The sequence below is a fragment of the Petaurus breviceps genome, unplaced genomic scaffold (genome assembly GCF_028583685.1).
Source record: "Petaurus breviceps papuanus isolate PSGF00001 unplaced genomic scaffold, PetGlider_PUasm1.0 91133, whole genome shotgun sequence".
Taxonomy (NCBI): domain Eukaryota; kingdom Metazoa; phylum Chordata; class Mammalia; order Diprotodontia; family Petauridae; genus Petaurus; species Petaurus breviceps.
Window position 1 is genome coordinate 53,279,613 of NW_027187419.1, and position 21,076 is coordinate 53,300,688.

Genomic DNA, 21,076 nt, shown 5'->3' on the forward strand with positions numbered 1-21,076 from the left:
TTTGGGAAAAATTGAAGAAATTGTTGCATATGAATATAATAGAATATTATGTCATTACAAACAAGTAATTCAGTGAAACCTTATATTAACTGGTACAAAGTAAATAGAGCCAAGAGAATAATATTCAAAATGATTACAATAGTTCAAAGGACAGCAATATTAAAAAGGGCTTTTGTTGTTATTGTGATCAGACATTAGTTATTGCATCAGGTCAATGCAACATCTAATCTTGACTCCAGAGGACTAAAGAGAGAGGTGGTGGTTTATAGGTGTGGAATGAGATACATGCTGTCAGACATGATCAATGTGTCTGTTTTGCTTATAAGCATTTGTTATAAGTCAGGATTCTAGGGCTTATTGGGATATGGAAACAATTTGAAAACAAAGCATAAATAGAAATTTTAAAAGGTAAAGAAATAAGCAAATTGCGTAATCAGAAAAAGGGGATAAAGGCTCTACACTTGGAATTAGGAGACCTGATTTGGGTCCTGGTTTTCCTACTTAGTATTTTTTTGATATCTTAGACAAGTCACCTAGGCTTTCACTTCTGCAGTTTCCTCATCTCTGAAAAGAGGTGACTAGATGAAATGATCTCTAGAGTCCTGGCACATAGTAGGCACTTAATAAATTGTTATTGGTCGATTAATTGATTCCAGTTGTAACATTCTATGATCCAGTGTCAATTCTGGATAATATCAAGTGGGGCTTGCCTCTGAAACTGATTTCCTATCTGTCCTTTCTCTTCTTGGACCTAAGAGGCCATGGAAGAAGGGAAGTTCAGCTCAAGGAACTGAACCAACTTTAGATGTTACATCAGAATTACAAGTTGTTATCATCTTATATTTTGGCCATTAGAAATATCAATCAACAAGCATTTGTTAAGCACCAAATAAGTGCCAGACACTGTGATAAATGCTAGGGATACAAAGACAAAAATGAATTAATCCCCATCCTCAAAGAGCTTACATATTATAGAGGGAAATAACACGGAGGTGTGTATGTGCATTATTTATGTGTATGTGTGTATAAATATGTATTGTATACATATGTGTATGTGCATATATGTAGGTGTAAATATATATATATGCACATATATTAAGCAAAAGCATAGTAATATCAGGGCAGAGGGAGGCACTAGCATCTGTAGGCGGATCAGAAAAGGCCCCAAGTAAAAGGTGGTATTTGAAATCATTTTGGAAGGAGACCAGATATTCCAAGAAGAGAAGGAGCACATTCTAGGCTATAGGGGACAGCCAGTGCAAAGGCACAGGCCGAAGATGTAATTTCATGTGTGCAGGTCCATTTGGTTGGACTATAGAGTACCTGAAGGGACATGATGCATGTGGAAAGGTAGGCTGGTACTAGATTTTGAAAGGTTTTAAATGCCAGAGAAACATGTAAATGATTCTAGAGAAGCATAGAAAGTTGCTGGAGCCTTCTGAGCAGGGGATTGACATGGTCAGATCCATGCTTTAGGAATATCACTTTGGCAGTTGAATGGAGATGGATTTGAGAGGGTTGAGGCTATTGCAATACTAAGATAAAAAGTGATGGCAGTCTCAACAATGGTGGGGTTTGTGTGAGTAGGGAGGAGGGCAGAAATGTGAGACGTGTTGTGGAGTTATAAGCAACAAGACTTGCCAACTGATTGGAAGTGGGGGAGCAAGGAAGCAAGGTGACTGTAAGAACTGACAGAAACAGGGGAGTTTGGAGGAGGAGTGGGTCTGGGGGAAAAAACAATGAGTTCCATTTGGAACATGATGACTTTGAGATGCCTATCCATTTGGAAATGTCTAATAAGGCATTAGTGGTGCCAGAAACTCAAGAGAGGAAGAACAGCCCATTTATACTACCTTGTAGACAGCTCTTGACTGGCTTAGGCACACTTAGAGAACTTTATGGAAACCATACTAATTATCAGAAGGCAGAGATGAAAAGAAATTCATTCAAAGTATAGGTATGAAAGTTAGTGGCTTACACAGCAATTCTGCCTGTAGCATACCTATCTATGTAGATAGATGTAATTTTTTTAAATTGTGTATTTAAAATGCTCCTTTTGCCCCCAGGCCTCTGGCCATAGTCAATGAATAATATTTCATATTTCAAGTATAGACATTAAATGAAATTATGCAGTAGCTTGACTCGCCATAAAAGAGAAACAACTGTCCAGTATCATTCCATCTGTTAGCAAATACCAAACTGAAAAGCAATCAAGGCATCCAAAAATATGTACTTTTTTATAGCTGCTTTTTATGCTGAGGATTGCATTTTCAAATTTTACAACTTGTATTTAAAGACCTTTATGCCTCAAGTTGTTTGGAAAATTGAGTATGACCTGTACTTACTTGTACCCCCCCTTCCCTTCTTCCATAAGCTTGTTTGATCTATCCATTGTGGCAGGAAACTCCTGGGCTCTGGAGCATGACTCAGCAGTACCTGGCCTCCTGGAATTTCAAAGGGGGTCCCCAAAAGCTATGATCAGAGAGCTACTGGGTTGTTGAGTTTTTTTCTCTTTGAAGATCAGAACCCAAAGATTATCTTTGTGGGCTTATCCAACTGTTCTTTCACTGCCTTTCAGTTCTGACACAGAGAAAAGTCCTTCTCCAAGACTTTTACATTTGTACAATTTTCAACATTTATGTTGGAACATGCTGGGTATTCACAGGTGCTCACAGATGCTCTAAACTACCATGGCATACTAGTACTTCCCTACTTTTCTATGTCACCATCTGGACTTCCTTCTGCTTTCTCCAAAGTACATTTGAAATGGTTCATTGATGCTTTTTTCTGTTTCTTCTTCTTTTGATATGGCATTGCTCTCACTTTCCTCCCGCTCTTCCCCATAATTCTCTCTCCCCAAAAATAAAAGACCATCTTGCTAACAAATGAAAGTCATGTAAAACAGATAAAAATATATTGATGATGACTGTAAATTTATGTCTCATTCTATACCTTTCTGCCAAGAGGTGGGAAACATGCTTCCTTGGCATGCTCCCCCTGGAGTTATGACTGTTAATTGCATTGACCAGAGTTCTTGTGAAGCTGTTTTCCCAATATTCCCACAGTCCTGAGTTCCTCTTCAGGATTAAGCCCAATTTAGCAAAATATGACTTCCTCTCCTCACCTCAAGTCACGCATCTGAGTTGCTTAGGCTTTATCTGAACGTCAGTTTATTTCTGTGACTACTTTGACAGATCACATTTGAAATTAAAGGGTAGTTCCTTTTGTTTTTAGCTCTCTAAATGCAGTTCACCGTACCATGAGAACAATTTCCTATTCTTACTGGGCTCTTGAGGCACCCAAGGAAAATGAGCCTGTTTTTGAAGAGCAGTAAGTATTCAAAGTGGCTCAGGAGTCAGGAAGCCTGGAGTCAGGAAGACCTGAGTTCAAATCTCACCTCAGATTTGAAGGAAAGGGCTGAGGAAAAGCCATGTTAGACTAGAAAAATGGGTAGGGAGGATGTCTTGCTAGCTGGGCAAGTCACTAACTCTGTTTGCCTTAATCCCCTGGAGAAGAAAACGGCAAATCACTCCAGTGTCTTTGCCAAGAAAACCCCATGAACAGTATTGATGTGTTATGGTCCACAGGGTCATGAAAAGTTGGACACAACTGAGCAACAACCTGGGGGAGGGGGGAGGGGCAGGAGAAGCAAAGGCTAGAAGGGATATATGGCAGACAAAGCTATATGGAGTTTAACGCTAGAGTGGATAGGATGTGGTACTTTGAGCCCTGAAGGGGACGGACGGTTCACAGAGACAGAGGTGAGGAAGGAGAACACTCCAGGCGTAGAAGACAGCCTGTACAAAGGCATGGAGACAGAAGATGCACATGCAAAGATGCACATCCAACAGGTTTGGCTGAAAGGAGAATGCATGATGGCAGTGATGGGTAATCAGCCTAGAGACATAGGTTGGAGCCACTTTGTTAGGGGCTTTAAAGCCCAGAGGCATTTTCATTTTATCCTTGAGGCAATAAGGAGACACTGATGCTTCTGGAGCAGGAGAATGGTACGTGTAGTTTAGTAGTGTTAATTTTACAACTCTGAGGAAGAATTAAAGAAGGAAGAGGCAAGATGAAGAGAGACCAGTTGGGAAGCTAACCCAGGAGAAAGGTGATAAGGACCCAGTTATGGATGTGTGAGTAAAAAGAAAGGGATGGATGCAAAAAAAAAGTTTCATTGTAGAATTGGAAAGCAAGAATGAAGAATAGAAACTTCTTTGAACCTCAGTTTCTTTACCTACAAGTTTCCTTTGGTGCAGAGGTGTCTCTTGGCCTCTTAAAGCCCACAACACTCTGAGCACACCAAAACCAGATTAAAATGTAATTGGGAAATATTTAACAAAATAAATAAAAATGCATAAAGAAAATAAATATAAATACAACAGAACATAGATAACATTATGTTTTAAAACTAAGTCAATGGGCAGTCAGTCCATAGAGATCCTTATATATAATGAGTTTGGCACCACAGTTTTAGGGAATATATGACTCCACCCAGTGTGGATATTCCTTCTACCAAAGCAAATCTCAGTCCCTCCACAACTCCTTATCACATTCAATTCTTGTCCATGTGTTCCTATAAACCATCCAAACACACTGAAGGGGACTAGTGTACCAAATGGATTGTCCATCTGTTGTCTTCCATTCTCTATATGCAATCTGCTCTGCCATACACACAGGTGTTGCCATAAAAACAAAAGACTTAGTGATTTTTCTGGTTAGGCAGACTTTCAGAATCTCTTGGCTCTAGAGGCCTTCACATCCAACTTCAGCTTTTCATATTTGTTTGGTCCTGATCCTAGATGAACAGTCCTGGACAGAGATCCTCCCTACCCTTTTTTCCAGCCCAACATGGCTTCTCCTCAGCCTTTTCCTACAACTCGGAAGGACAGTCAAGCTCAAAGCCACCTGCACACTCTAGGCAGTATGTCCCAAGGCATGTCTGAGATCTCTAAGACCTGGGGAATTCTGGAAAGTCTGACTGACTAGTCAGAAGTAACTTCCTACCAACTTCCTGAGTCTTGAGTTTTTATGGCAGCACATATGGCAAAGCAGGTTACATGCGTAATTGGCCCACTCTCTTCTCTGATGATGCATATACATAATAATATCATTTAGACCAACACATCTTAAACTGTGGGTGTCAACCCTATATGGAGTTGTAAAAAATTTGGCAATAGTAAAAGGTTTCTCAATGCGTAATGACGAAAAATTAATAAAAAATCAAATGTAATGAATCGGAGGTGTTTCTGGCTGCACTTGCCCAAGTTGTATCACGAAACTTCAATGCAGCCTTGGTTCTGAACACAAAGCATGCGCACTTTGCTCTGTGCATGACCTCAGGCCATGCCACACCTGAGTGGATAAATGCTGCTGAAACCCCAAAAGGGGTCCTGAGTGGAAAAAGAAGCCCTGATTTAGACAACTTCTTGCAAACAAGTTATTATTGGTAACATGCTGCAGCCTGCTTATACATATCATCTTTCCATTTCCCTTTGGGCTATTTCCAATTTAAATTCTTCTGAGATGGCAAAATCCCATGGTTTGAAGCCATATAGCATTACCTGGAGAATATTGGCATTAAAATGAAAGGTGGTAGGGACCAGTTAGACAAATTCTGTTCAACCCCAGAGGGCAGAGTTAGGGGTGGATTAAAGTTACAAAGAAGCAGATTTAGGTTTGATGCAAGAAAAAATGTCCTAACAATCCAAGCTAAGTACATGTGGAATAAGCTGCCTGAGAGGGTAACATATGTTTCCCTTCACTGAAGACCTTCAAATAAAGGTTGGGTGACCTTTCCTGTTTAGTTAGGGGTCTGTTTGGAGGACTTCGGAGGTTTCAATCAATTCCAGGATTCTATTGGGATTATATATAAAGCTCTTGACAATTTCCCATATGTGATTTGACCTGACCTTTTCCTCTTCTAGGCCCAATTCAGTATCTGTCAGCAACACTTTTCCAAAATAAACTTACTTCTTCAACACTTCAATGGATGAATCAGTGGTCTCCCTGAGGTAGGAGGTATTCCTTCCACTGATACAGACTGCAACCCATGCATACCTTCTCATCCTGTGCTACTCTTGTCCATTCTCTCCTGACCCCCATAAATTTTTCATAGGGGGTCGACCCAGTGTGCTGGACTCAGTCAACAATCAACAAGGATTTATTAAGCACCTACTACATTCCAGGCTCTGTGCTAAGTGCTGGAGTTACAATGAAAGGCAAAAGACAGTCCCTACCCTGCAGGAACTTGAATTCTAACTCCCATTCTAAGGTTACATACAAACAAGTTACATACAGGATAAAATGTAAAATAGTTGACCCAGGGAAGGTAGTATTTTTTTTTCAGTTTATTATCTAATTTATTATTTGGTCCAACTTGTGATCAACACTCCTCCCCATTCTATTCCCTGTGAACTTTCATTCTTTGTGACAACCTTAAACTTTTTTTTCAATTTATTTATTTATTTTTAGTTTTCAACATTCATTTCTACAAGATTTTGAGGTACAAATTTCCTCCCCGTCTTTCCCCTACTCCCCATCCCAAGACAGTGAGCCTACTGAATACCCCTTCCCCAATCTGTTCTCTGTTTAATCCTCCCCCTTGGAAGGTAGTAGTATTAAGGGAACTTAGCAAAGACTTCCTAAAGAAGGTGAGATTTTATCTGGGACTTGGAAAAGAGTCCTTCCTCTAAAAGTTTCAACATTGTGAGCAGAATACACAGGCTATTAATTACTGTTCACTTTCACATACTTCCATTTCAGTCATATACCTTTTGAATGCCACCCTCAAGATGCAACATGGTATGACATATATGAATGTGGTTATGAAATTCAGAAGTTGAGTTTGAATCCCGTCCCTATTTTTTAAATAAGTTTGTTCTGATGTTTTGTTTTGTTTTTTTTTACATTATCAGGTTTTTGTTTGTTTCTTAAAGACGGAAAAAAGAAAAACAAATCAGCATAACTAGTCAATATATTGAAAAATATGAGAATATATACAATATGCAACATTTGTGGACCTCCTAATGATGGGCATAGGATCTGAACCCCCAAAAAGGATCTGGACCCCAAAAAGGAAAAGCCTCTGAACTTTCCCAGGTGGCCCAGGTCCCTGGCATTCCCTGGAAAAAAGGGACAATCAGCCCTTCTCAGTTAACTAAATGCCCTTTCATTGTCTACACTTGACCCCAACCTAGATCAACACTCCCTCAATTCCATCTAGACACCTTCTCTGTTCCCACAGTCTTTCTGTATACATCCATCTTGCCTTCATTAAGGAGCTCAGATGCATTCTGGCCAGTTTGTCAATTATAAGAGCCACAAATGATCCAATTCCTTAATCCTAATATGGCAGATTTTTAGAATCACACCACCCTGACCAGTATTCTAATAACTCTTGTCTTTGGCTGAAAGAAGACTTGGTCAAATTCATTCGGGCAGTACCTGTGTGTCACTAATTTGGGGTTCTGCACCCCTAAACCTCAACACTACCTCTGCAAAGGGAGAGGTGGGGGCATCTTCTCATCTTTTTCCCAAGTCCTGCTTTTTTTTTTATAACTTTGCTATTGTTACAAACATGCTCAGTCTAGGAATAAATAATACTTGTTGAAAAGCCAAGAAGGTTTTCATTATCTTTATTTTACATTTATTCTTTGCATTTGCATTATTGTAGTCATTGTATGTATCGTTTTCTTGATTTTGCTCACTTTCCTTTGCATTACTTCATGAATTTGCTTTACTTCTCTATATTCATTATAATTGTCATTTTTATAGCTCAGTAATTTCACATTATATTAATTTACCATAATTTATTTAGCCACTCCCCACGCAAAGAACAATTAGTTTGTTTTCAATTCTTTGCTAACACAAAAAGTGCTGCTAAAAATATCTGGTATATATGGGAACCTTCTTCTCAGTGGTTTCCTTGGGTATAAAGTTCCAAGGCCAATGGATTCTCTGGGCCAAAAGGTTGGACATTTTAATCACTTTATTTCTTGCCCAGTATTTACTGTGTGATCCTTTAGGCAAGTCATACTTCAGTTTCCTGTTCTGTAAAATGGGGATATTTCTCATGGGGATCATGATGAGATTCAAGCGAAAGAAAATCTTTATATAAAATATTTTTATTGGGGTGGTTAGGTGGCACAGTGAATAGCGCACCGGCCCTGGAGTCAGGAGGACCTGAGTTCAAATCTGACCTTAGACACTTACCACTTACCAGCCATGTGACCTTGGACAAGTCACTTAACTCCAATTGCTCAGCCTTCCTCCCTCCAAAAAGCAAAAAAAAATTTTTGTTAATTTATATCTTTATTTAAAACTTTGAAAACTTTAAGGTACTATATAAATATCAACTAGTCATATTCTTTATTAGTCATATTCTTATTATAATTCTTTATTATAAGTTTTTATCCTGCATAATTCTGCAAGGGCAACTGTTTGGTGCAGTGGATAGAGTGCTGGGTCTGGAGTCAGAAAGATTCATCTTCCTGTGTGACCCTGGGCAAGTCACTTAATTCTGTTTGCCTCAGTTTCCTTATCTATAAAATGAGCTGGAGAAGAAAATGGCAAATCACTCCAGTATCTTTGCCAAGAAAACCCCAAATGGGGTCACAAAGAGCTGGACTTCACTAAACAACAAGGTAGCCTACTCCTGAGAATTGCCCGTTGGATGACCCATAACTTTTCATTTTTTGGAGGTTTTGGTATTTCATGACTGGCTACCATCCACTATATAGAAATAACACAGATATTTAAAAGGTGACCCTTTGTTTCAGTATTAAGCTTATGCTAGTTAAAGGCATAGTTTCCTGAAGGCACTCCAACTCACCCTCCTCTTCACCTCTCGAGCCCGCTTATTGCTTTTTGCATAATCTGTCCAAGAAATATGTACTGACAGACTGATGCGGTTACAAACAGTGCTCCACGAGTTAAGAATAATATTAAGGGCTGACTTTGTGAAGCCCCTAGTTAATTCCATAACCTAAAGGTGCCCTTATCTTGAACCTGTACCAAAAGAAATGCTTATCTTCCTTATTTTGTGTTCCCCCTCCTTTAATTTTTAACATGTCCTCCTGCTCTGTCCTTAAATCTTTAAACCATAAACAATTCCCTTTGTCTCCCTCATCCTATGTCATCCTGCCCTGTCTTTAATCTTTAACCTCCAAAAAAAACTACATCATCATTCTGAAACCTCTATATAAGCATAATTTTCCCAAATGTCGGGGTCTCAGCTTTCTTGCTAGGAAACTCGAGCTCCTTTTTCACGTAAAATAAAGCTCCCAATGGCTACAGAGAAGGTCTAAGTGAATTCTTTTACACCTGAACCAGATCTACCAACTCAAAACCTTGTCATAGACCACCTTTATCTTCAACCCACAAAGATATATGTAGCTATGGACTAATTGGACAGGCTTCCTATCTAGGTGCAAGACAGAGCGATATACTTTTTTTTAACATATATTTGTTTTCCAGTTTTGCATCAACCTCTTTCACATTGTTATGAATTTCACTAATGAGGATTTATAGCATAGATACATTCAATTACTGCATTGTCTTCTACAAATAGGGGCATTCTTCATCAGCAGAACGGAGATACTAATATGTACTTACACTACCAACACCTCACACGTAAGCTGTGATGATCAAATGAGAGAATGTACATAACATTTTATTAACCACACAAAGTCAACTTTTTCATTTCCCTTTTATCGTTGGGCAACTGAAATCTCCATATCCAGGGAGAGAAAATTTTCTCATTTGTAATCTATATGAAGATGACAGTCAAACAGGCTTTTTTAGAGAAAGAAAAACAAAGCATTCCAGCAGGGATCTTTTGTTTTCAGATCTCAAAACAAACATACACCAACACAGACAAAAAAAAAACAAAACAAAACCCAAGCTATGTGGGTATGTTTCCACAAATACAAGCCGAGAGGTTTAAGAACTTAAACAAAGGGGCAGCTAGGTGGCGCAGTGAGTAGAGCACCGGTCCTAGAGTCAGGAGGATCTGGCCCTCAGACACTTAATACAAAAACTTGCTGTGTGACCTTGGGCAAGTTACTTAACCCCAATTGCCCTCCAAAAAGCAAAGAAAAAAAAAGAACTTAAACAAAAAGCCTAGAATATGAGTTTTTAACCTTTTCTGTGGCATGGACTTCTTCAACAGGATGGTGAAGTATCTAATCCCCTTCTCAGAATCATGTTCTTAAGTACATAAAATTAAACATATCAAGTTACAAAGAGGACAAATTATAATGAAATACAGTAATCAAAAAATAAATTTTAAACAAAAAAGCAAGTCATGGTCCCCAGATTAAGAAGGCTTGCTTGGACAAGTGTCTCATTTGGGTTTAGCCTTAGAACAAAAAAGTATCCTGATAACACCACTTAGGAATATCTGGAACCTCCCCATGCTCCAAGTCAGAGATGTCAAACAGGCATGGTATTGTCACCTTCCACACTCCTGAGTGTGAACTAGATTAAAATGTAATTGGAATATATTTAACAAAATAAATAAGAATACAAAGGAACATAGATAATGTTAGTATGTGGTTTTCTAAGTTAAATATGCAGATCCTAGGAATCCCTGTGTAGGGTTTATTGGCCTCTGTTTCCATCTGAGTTTGATACCCCTGCTCTAGGTAGTCAGTTTTAGGATCTGTACTTAAGAGAGGGGAAAAGTGAACAGTTACAGCACTTAGGGGATATTCCCCTTATCATCAGGAAGTTAGTGATGGAACAAGAATGGATTTAACAATTGGAGATAGTATGGTACAGCGGAAAGTGTGATGAATTTGGGGTTGGAGGGTCTGGGTTCAAATCTTCATTCTGCCATTTTACTACCTGGTATAACCTTTCTTCACCTGTAAAATGTGAAGATGGACTTTAATGCCCCTTCTGATCCTGAGTCTTATGATCCTATGGATAAAATATGGGAGTTGGAGCTGCAAATCCAGAGTTCAAACTCTGCCCTGATTCCAGCTGTAAAAAGAACAGCTTAATGTAATTTCAGTTCCTTCATTTGTAAAGGGGGATAATAATCACTAGAGTACCACTTCACAAGGTGGCTGAAAAGCTCAAGTGAGACAACATAAGTAAAGCATTTTACAAATTTTCCATGTGCTATACAGATGTAAGTTGTTATTATTATTGCTATTATTATTTCTAGTTCACACTGTTTCTCTGACCAAGAATACAGACAGAGCTGGGGAAGAGAAGGGAATAAGCATTTATTAAGCACCTAATATGTGCCAGGCAATAATAGCCTAAGTGCTTTACAAAAAACATTTCATTTGATACTCAAAACAACCCTGGGAGGGAGGTGCTGATAGCCCCATTTTATAGTTGAGGAAAGTAAGGTAGACAGACTTGCCCAGGGTCATACAAACAGAAAGTGTCTGAAGCTGGATTTGAACTCAGGTCTTACCGACTTCAGGCCTAGTACTCGGTCTACTGAACCACCAGTGGCCTCAAGAGTTGGTCTCTTGACTCCATGCACTGTATCATTTCTCATAATAGGCAACAATAAGAGATAAATTAGCCCCCACTCCAGCCCCACCTTTTTTTTTTGGTGTTAACCCTTAGTTTTATTATTATGTGGAATCCCCATTGAGGAAACTATCTCTTCCTATAAAGATTGGCAACTACTGCGCAATTCAAAGGCTTAGAGACTTGCCCACAATCATACAGACAATCTATATCAGAGATGGGACTGGAACCCAGGTCTTCCTGACTCTGCAGCTGGTTCTCACTTGTCCTTTCCAGATAAAGGCATTTCTATTAAAGTACCACCAAGCAGCACAGGCCATCTGCTGACTTTGTGCCAAGCCCAGGTTTCCTTCACGCGTGAACCAGGACTAAGCACCATCACTGGTTGAAAGACTACTGAGAAGATGAATCACTTCATGAAAATCAGAAACTTTATTAAGAATAACTCTTACAAAGTAAATGCATAGATAGTCACACACAGTGCTTAGAAACGATTATATGGCATACATATTTCAAGGATAAATGATTTGAAATGAAAACATTTCGATATAAATCAAAGCATCATGAAGCTACAACAGAATCATGTGTAGTGCCACTATCCATAATCACAACAAAAACAAGAGGATTATGGATCTCATCGATGATTGTTTTTGTTTTATGCAGTCACCAGTGATTGCCTCATCAAACTCCCTGTAGTCTCTGGTGCCAGGACAAACAGCCCTGGGGTACCTTGGATTGTTTAGTGCTCCTGGAAACACACACCTATCCAGATCCATGTTTCTGAGAATACCAAATGTGCATTCTCTGCTAGCCCCACTCGGTGTTTGCCAAAGTTTATCAAATCAAGGAGTGAGTTCTGGTGCTAAATGGGGAGGAGTCTTCTCTGGTGCTAAAGGGGACTGGGGGTTTTCATTGGTTTAAAGCAATCAGATTAGACATTTCTATGATTACAGCCCAGAAAAGTGCTTGCCACATGAGGCATGACAACAGTGTTTTCATGAGAAGCTTCACTCAGTCTGCATTTGGCTTTTCAACTTGGCAAGCTTCATGAGGCAGTCATCTCGCCACTGCCTCCTGGCAGCCAGGTGTGCTGGATCAGCAGGAATGCGGGCACTCATAGCCTGTGATAAAGGAAAAGGGAGATGTGGTGAAGCAGGGCTTCGAGGGGGATCTTGGTTCTACTCTCTTGGCACACCTTCACATCAGCCATGATTTTCTTATTTCCCAGGAAGCACAAGAGATGGGAATGTTAATCTTAGCATGAGGCTTCTCAGTGACTGAGAGGGAGGCTACCCCAACAAGTTCATCCTGAGATCAGTCAGTCATAAATTTCCAAATGAAATGGGTATTCATTGCTGATGCTGCTTTTGAGTTCTTGAATAATCTCTCATAGGTCCTGGTGGCCCTGATAAGGCCTGTGTACTCATCACCTCTGGAGAAGCCTGAGCAGAAGCCATATGGACCTTCTAGGGCCAGTGAGGAAAGCAAAGATCACACCAGAATTCTGTAGAAAGCTGGTATGGGAGAAGGAAAGCAGGAGGATAAGATGGGAAGGGGCTTCAAATGTCTAAAGGTCTAAATTGCAGATGAAGAGCTGACCTGAATCGGTGGAGGGAATCACCACACCAGAATACATACCTGATGAACATTCTCTAAAGTTGCTCCAGAAAAGTCTGGAATTGGCCCAAAAGTTTTGAGGACACGCTTCATGCCTTCACTATATCGTTCACAATAGTTTAACATGCCTGAAATGATGAGACAGGGTTCAGTAAATCAGTAATATAAATATCAATTAACAGTGAAGGTCCCCAATCAAAAAACCTTTTTTTTTTCTTTCATTAATAGGCTTGACTTTGAAGGGATATCATACCTAACCTGTCCTCGTTAAACTCAGCAGTGACTGGGCTGGAATTAGGAAGATTACTTTCTTTTCTGAATTCAGGTCATGAAATCCAGGGAAGAAAAATCTATGTGACTCTTCAAGTCCAACACCTTCTCATGACCAGTAATTAACCCATGAAGGAAGCTACCAGGCACATAAACCCTAAGCTTGATCATGGGACTGCTTCCTTATACAATGCGAGGTGCAAGGAAGGTAAAACAAAGATGAGATTACATTGAAGAGATTTTCTAAGAGCTTTATCAGTACAAGTTCAATCAAGGAAAGAAAAAATCCCAGGCCAGAAGAGAGGACACTTGTTGGAACCCTCTACCACCTTCTAAAGTCTTCTTCCTCTAATAAGATCTTCTGGCATTGTAACCATTGTGTCTTCACTGGTCCTGGCCCCCCCCCCACCGTCTCCCAGGTATACAGATGACTCCCACCTTTCCTTGCCAAACCCTTTTCCCCCTAAATTCAACTGAATACCCAATGTGGTAGTGTTGAAAAAAGACAATAACTCTAGCAGGGAATGAAGAAAGAAGAGAATATAAAGCAACTGGTACAAAAGCTTCTGATAGCCAGGGGCACAATTGTTAAGAAATGTTACTCTATGTATCCCTCTCCGATTCAAGAAGAGGTTGGGAAAATCCAGAGATGGAGATGCCCCAGTAATGATTTTTTAATTACAGATGATATTTCTACGATGAGAAGCAATATGCCATAGTGGACAGAGAGCTGGCCTTGGGATCATGAAGACCTGGGTTTAAGTCTTGCCTTTGACCATACTGGCTGTGAGCCTGGGCATGTTTCTGTGTCCAGGCAACCCTCTAAGGCCTAAGTTGCAGACAGGGAGTTTCCACACTAGAAATTCCCCACACTGATGAAATCCCAGATTTGAACTTCCCCCCCAATACTCCATTTAAGGAAGGGGCTCAGAACAGATCCTCATTTCCCACCTGACTGCACTACTTTGGAACTACTCTGACTTCTCTATCATCCTCTGGGAAGCCTCACCATCTGGCAAGACCTTTGGTGCTCACACTCCATCACCTTCCCTGATCCCCTTCAACTTCTTTTTGTGTTGCCTTCCCCTCGTTAGACTGGAAGCTCCTTGAGGGCAGGGATTGCCCTTCTTTCTTTTTTTCTTTTTGTATTTGTGTATATGAATTATAGGACAATAATTAGGGTTAGACCAGTTAGAGCTGGTCTTTTCTAATCCATTTGCCTCACTTTACACTGTTTTTAACCAAGCTCATTCAGTAACACATCCAAACCTATGCCCTTCCCAAAGGGTATTCTAAATCCATCATTCTTTCTACTCTACAATTTGCATGTGTATCATCAAAGCTAAGATCATCACTCAGAATCCTGATGTGCCAGAAAAGTCACCCCACTTCACCCTGTTGTGAGGGCAACAATATTGTCCTCACGAGTTCCTCCCTCACATTCCGCTGTCCATTCCTCCCTGGGAGTCAGCTACAAATATTATTCTACTCACTTCTAGGAGGAAAGAGGAAGGTGGAGTTGAGCCAGGTGAGAGAGTTTGCTTGGAAACCCAACCCAGCAGAGACAGATCCTGGTTTTCATTTTTTCCTTTAAAGAAAGAAATTGAAGTCCTTAATTCCTGACAGAACATTCTGTGTATGGAGCTATTCTTCCTCCCCTTCCTCTTACTGCTGCACCTTTGGCCCATTTCCAATGTCTCTGAAGCCACAAAAACTCAGCACTGTGTGCTTTTAATTCAGCAGTCAATGAGGATGCCATAGAGAAGGAAAAGAGAAGGATGGGATACCAGAACACCTCATTCCAGTGATCACCCACCCATCAAAAATAGCAGAATAAGTCATTTACAATTAAACTGAATCAGTCCTTGGGCTCTGAAGCTCAACTTTTTTCCTTAAAGAAAAAAGGAGCAGCTAGGTAGCACAGTGAATAGAGCACCAGCCCTGGAGTTAGAAGGACCTGAGTTCAAATTCGGCCTCAGACACAGGCTGTGTGACCTTGGGCAAGTCACTTAACCCCAACTGCCCTCCAAAAAAAGCAAAGAAAAAAGAAACCAAAACCATCTTCTTCAATACTCAGATCACATTTGCTCCATATCACAGGACTTGATCCTAAACTCAACAAGTTTCATTTCACTTTGCCTCCAGTATGTTTTTCTTATATTCCCTTGTGCTAAAATGTTATCCATTTTCCCACTTAGGAAAAAAAATTAATGTGAAAGTTAAATATAATAGAACTATAGTATTTGGAACTGGAAGAGATCTTAGTATAACTTTATTCCCCATTATTTTACAGATAAGGAAACTGGGACTCAGATTAGGTAAATTGCATAAGATTCTACAAGTAGTAAATAGCGGAGCCTGGATTTAAACCCAGAGACCCTGATTCCAAATTCTTCAAGTTATTTCAAGTTCTTCTAGTGGTTAAATGTTATAATACTTTTTTTCACTCTGTTAATCTATTATGTGACCTCAACAGTACTGGAACTTGAAAACTTTTTTTCTTCCTTTTGTTGCTCAGTTATTTTTCAGTCGCGTCCAGCTCTTTGTGACCCCATTTGGGGTTTTCTTGGCAAAGATACTAGAGTGGTTTGCCATTTCCTTCTCCAGCTCATTTTACAGATGTAGACACTGAGGCAAACAGGGTTAAGTGACTTCCCCTGGGTCATACATCTAGTAAGTGTCTAAGGCTAGATTTGAATTCTTCCTTTAGGCCCAAGGATATATGCTGAATAGCTCTCTTTAAATCTGCTGAATGATGTCACTATGGGTTTTAGCTTATTCCAGAAAAAGAAGCCTTCCTTGTTTAATGGTTTTTTAAAGAGTAATAAGTAAAGGGATAGCATTTGCCAAATAAGCACTACAGGAAACCCAAGGTGGTTATGGTTGATTCCTGTAACTTTAACAAAAATAAAAGAACCGGGAAGTGTCAAAAGACATTATTTGTGAAGAGGGGTACAGAGTCCCTGGAGCTGCTGGCTTCATGGTCACACAATTAGGAGGCAAACACATACTAAGCTGAGCCAGCTCCAAAAGAGATAACACAGAAGAACAGCTTCTCCTTCCTCTGGGAGAGGTGATCATTGTGCTAGATCCTATTCCTGTACCCCCTTGTCACCTGCCCCAAATCAATGCTCCATCACAAGCACTGGATCTGGAGTCCCATGAGACCTGGTTTCAAACCCCACTCTGCTATTAGTGACCTAAAGTAAGTCATGTCCCTTCAACAGATGGGCCTCAATTTTCTCAACTTATTAAAAAGAGGTTATCGGGGCAGCTAGGTGGCGCAGTGAATAGAGCACCAGCTCTGGAGTCAAGGAGGACCTGAGGTCAAATCCAGCCTCAGACACTTAACACAAAAACTAGCCATGTGACCTTGGGCAAGTCACTTAACCCCAATTGCCCTCCAAAAACAAACAACTAAAAAACTAAAAAGAGATGACTGTTGCTGTTGTAGTTGGTTTGTCCTTCATGCTCAAAGAGGACCATGACATCAGAGAGATGATGACAGGACTTGCCATTGACTTTGATTTGAGTGAGGGAGAGCTGGGCAAGGTCACCAGCCTAATTTTCTCCTCCAGAGCCATCTGGGTCTAGTGGCCAGATATTATTCATCAAGACTACTGGAGATGTCTAAGGATGCAATGGAAGACCCTGGCACTTTTAAGTTAAGGTCTTTTCAGGTTGTCCCTTTGAGTGAGGTTGGCCACTGAGTAAATAGGCCTCTTTAAAAAGTGAGTCAAGGGATGGCCCCTTTAATCCAAAAAAAAAAAATCAAACTGGGTCCTAGTTCTACTGTTAAACATGATGATGTTCTCAGGGGAAAGGGCATAGGTACAGCATATCTAAATTCCTCAGAGGTTTGTACTAACAAATATTTTGAATGGGACAACTAATTTGAAGTACTTTAAAAAAAATTTTTTAAATCCACTTATTTCTTCAAATAGAACTAAAAACAGTAAAACCTTTTACTTATTGTACACTACAACTATATGTTCTTTCAATTTCTATTGTTAAATTCTCCATTATGTGAACATTTCCCACAATGTGGGTTCAAGAAATACTTGGTAAATAACTCTGTCTTTTGTGAAATGAGCAGACTATTTCTTGATAAGTTGCTAAGGAGTCCATCTGCTTTCTTACTTCTCTGCAGCCTCCATGAATGTTAATATGTGTTTAGCATCTTTGGAGATTCCCCTAGGATACAGTGCTGGGCCTGAAGTCAGTGAGATTCCTCTTCCTTCAAATCTGGCTTCAGACACTTATTAGCTGTGTGACTCTGGACAAGTCCTTTAACCCTGTCTGCTTCTGTTTCCTCATCTGTAAAATGAGCTGGAGAAGGAAATGGCAAACCACTCCAGTATCTTTGCCAAGAAGACCCCAAATGAGGTCATGAAGAGTCAAACATTACCAAACAACAACAATAACAACAGGTGCTGATAATTAAAGTAATCCAGAAGGAAGAATTCTAACAAACTGTGCCTTTAAAAGATTTTCTTGGTTGTCTGGAATGAAGAAAGTGCAAAGTATTACTGGATCATAGAACTGGATGTGGAAGGGTCCTTATCTAATCCAACTCTCTTCATTTTTACAGGTAAAGGAATTATGACCAAGAGTCACTTGCCCAAGATCAGCCGGGTGTTTAGTGTCGAATTTAGGATTCTAACCCAGAACCTTTCTGGTCCTATAGCTCACCACCTCTACCAAAGTCTGCTCCATGTTTATGATTTATTGTTACTATTTATATTAAAGTACAACAAATACTATTTTATTACTATCTAGCAATTTTATTATCATCACTTTAAATTTAATATTCACTAAAATTAATATAATAGAGGTTCACAGTTTCTACGTACAATCTTTTTTATATTTTCTGCATACTGAAATGTTCGTATTTGTTAATCTTTCTTAAGTTCATAAGAAATACAATTAAAATTTTTTAAAAAAAAAGATAGATTCAATAGATGAAAATCCTGCTCTGATCTCCATCATTCTGGAGCAGCCACAAGGCCTTCAAATCCATTAGGAAAAGAAGTGAAAAGATAGTTGCCAGGTCTATTCACTAAAGACTCTACATCAGAGATGGGGAACCTGCAGCCTGGAGGCCTTCTAGGTCCTCAAGCCCCTCTTAAAGGGATTTGTTCTGTGAAGTTTGGATTCTGCCAAAGGGCCAGACTTGAGGACCTAGAGGGCCACATGTGACCTCGAGGCTGCTGGTTCCCCAACCCTGTTCTAAACCTTTCCCTTAATTCATTAATTTTTATTCGTTTTAATTTGTATTAATATCTTTTGTTTCCATTTCACCTTCATTCTTAGATATCTCCCCCCCTGCTCCCGCACCCACTGATCAATCCCTTAAGCAAAGAAAGGAAAAGAAAGGGGGAAATTTCAGAGAAACTAACAAATACACCAGCTGAGTCTGACAATATACAATATTCTGAAACCCTAGTCCCTCATCTCTACAAAGAAGATGGATTTTCTCTTCTCCTCCTTCTCCTCTGCCAAGTTTCCACAGTAGGTTCCATCTTCTTGTAGTTCTTTCTATTTGCATTATAGAACTTCTTGTGTCTAATGTACCCCGGGGTCTTCTCACTTCACTCTTCATTAATTCACCTAAGACTTTCCATGCTTCTCTGAATTCTCGATAGCCAGAGTTTCTTACAGTGCAGTCATATTCCACTACATTCATAATCCTCCACTAGCTATATTCCACAACTTGTTTTAGTGCTAAGTGCCTAAGGTAGGCACTTCTATGTTATTATTATTATCTCTCATATATGAGGTGACAGATTCAGGGAAACCTAGGAAAATTTATGTAAAATGCTGCAGAGTGAAGAGATCAGAGCTAGGAGAAAATCTGTACAATGACTATGGCATTGTAAAGGAAAACAACTTTGAATCACTTAAAAGCTCTAACCAATGCACTGACCAACCACAACACTAAAAGAAACCAAGAAATTAATTTGGCAACCAACCTGGATTTCCCAAGGTTGATGCTCACCAACCTAAATGAACCTTTCTGGTTTTAAGAGACATGTTTTCACAAGCTTGTTGATGACATTCAAAAGCAAAGGGCTCCAGAGCTCAGTTTTCCAAGTGACAAGATCTAATGCTTTTTGAGAGCACCTAAGTCCTAGCAGAAGGGGTCAATTGCCTACGGGTGAATGAGTCAACAATACAACCAGAAAATGAACTGAGACTTTCTAACTCGGTCAAGGCCAAGGCTCAATCAAATGGCTGCTTTATCTAAAATGAATGATACTTTCATATAAATGAATCAAACCCATTCACTGGGTAATTTTTAATAATAACCATTAAATCTATGTGTGAGAAGGGAAATTTCCCAGGAAAGCACAAAGAATAACCAGATAGTCTTCCTTATATGGTGATTTCTAACTACTGCTAAGTCCAGGGACCAGATAAACAGATAAAAAGAAATTACAAAAACCCAGCCACCAGTCTGATTTCTTTTAAGAAGACTGCTCTCTCCCTGACTCCAAAGCTAATACTGCTTTCTTTGTTCATCTTTGGAAGTAAAAGTTCACAAAAGTAGGAGAAACCAAACAGATATAAATTCTAGATACTACACAATGACACTTAGCTCTAATTGGTCTCAGAGTAAGTTTTCACTTAGAGCAGAACAGTATTCTCACCTATAAACCCACTTGGTATTTTCCCCAAAAAGTATTTTTATGACTTAAAAAAGAAAATGGAATGCAAAAAAAGGTGGTCTCAGCTATACAGAGTTAACAGACTATAAGAAATTGATTCAAATTTATGAAAGACATTCTTCAATTGATAAAAGAGTTGAAGAATATGAACAGGCTGCTCTCAAGGGAAGAAACCAAAACTATTTAGTCATATGAAAGAAATGCTCAAAATCACCAACAATCAGAGAAAAGCAAATTAAAACAGCTCCAGATTTCTCCCCTACATCCATCAGATTTGCAAAGTAGACAAAAAAAGAAAAAGATAGGTGTTGCCAGGGATGTGGGCAAACATTCACATTAATGCACTGCTGTTAGAGTTGTGAATTGGTCCAGCCATTCTGAAAAGCAAATTATTAAACTGTGCATGACCCAGTGATAACATTATTGTACTTCCATCCCAAAGATCAGTGAAAGAAGAAAAGGTTCTCTTTTTTGTGATGGCAAAGAACTAGATACTAAAGGGGCCCCTATCAGACTGCTGAACAAATTATAACATGAGAGTTAACATTAGTTCTGATGACAAAAATATTTGCTTTGAGGTAACTCCACTTAATAGGTGATGTTCTTATGAAGACCCTTGACATCTGGCCTTGGGATGGGAACCTTAGTTTCTTTCTCTGCCTATAGTGAATCAGTCACTAATACAGTCAGAAAATGAACTAAGACCTCCTAATTCAGACAAGGCCAAAGCTTAATCAACTGTACTCTTTATGTAAAATGAACAATACTTGCATGTAAATGAATCAAACCTATCCATTGGATAGTTCTTAATTACAAAAATCAAATCTATGTGTGAGGAGGGAAATTCCTCTGTAAAATGAGGATGATCATATTTGTACTACCCATTTAACAAGGCTGTTGTGAGAGAAATTTTGTGCAAGATTTAAAGCACTATATAAATGTGAGTAATTATTATCATAACAGTCTATTTGAGGAACTAGAGTTAGGGCAATAGTAGCCAGAAGTGCCATTTTCAAAAGCAATAACTT

The 21,076-nt window shown here is 39.4% G+C and overlaps 1 protein-coding gene across 2 annotated transcripts in view; it reads right to left on the minus strand.

The window, feature by feature from the left end:
• Positions 1-11,904: 11,904 nt before the first annotated feature.
• The window catches only part of CRYL1 (crystallin lambda 1), a 187,894-nt gene continuing 178,722 nt past the window's right edge, over positions 11,905-21,076 (minus strand). For both annotated transcript variants that reach the window (XM_069080634.1, XM_069080633.1), the window contains exons 7-8: positions 13,132-13,238; positions 11,905-12,614 (exon numbers count right to left, since the gene is read on the minus strand). In XM_069080634.1, coding sequence (XP_068936735.1) covers positions 12,501-12,614; positions 13,132-13,238 — 221 coding nt within the window. In that variant the 3' untranslated portion in view covers positions 11,905-12,500. The remainder of the gene's footprint in view (positions 12,615-13,131; positions 13,239-21,076) is intronic.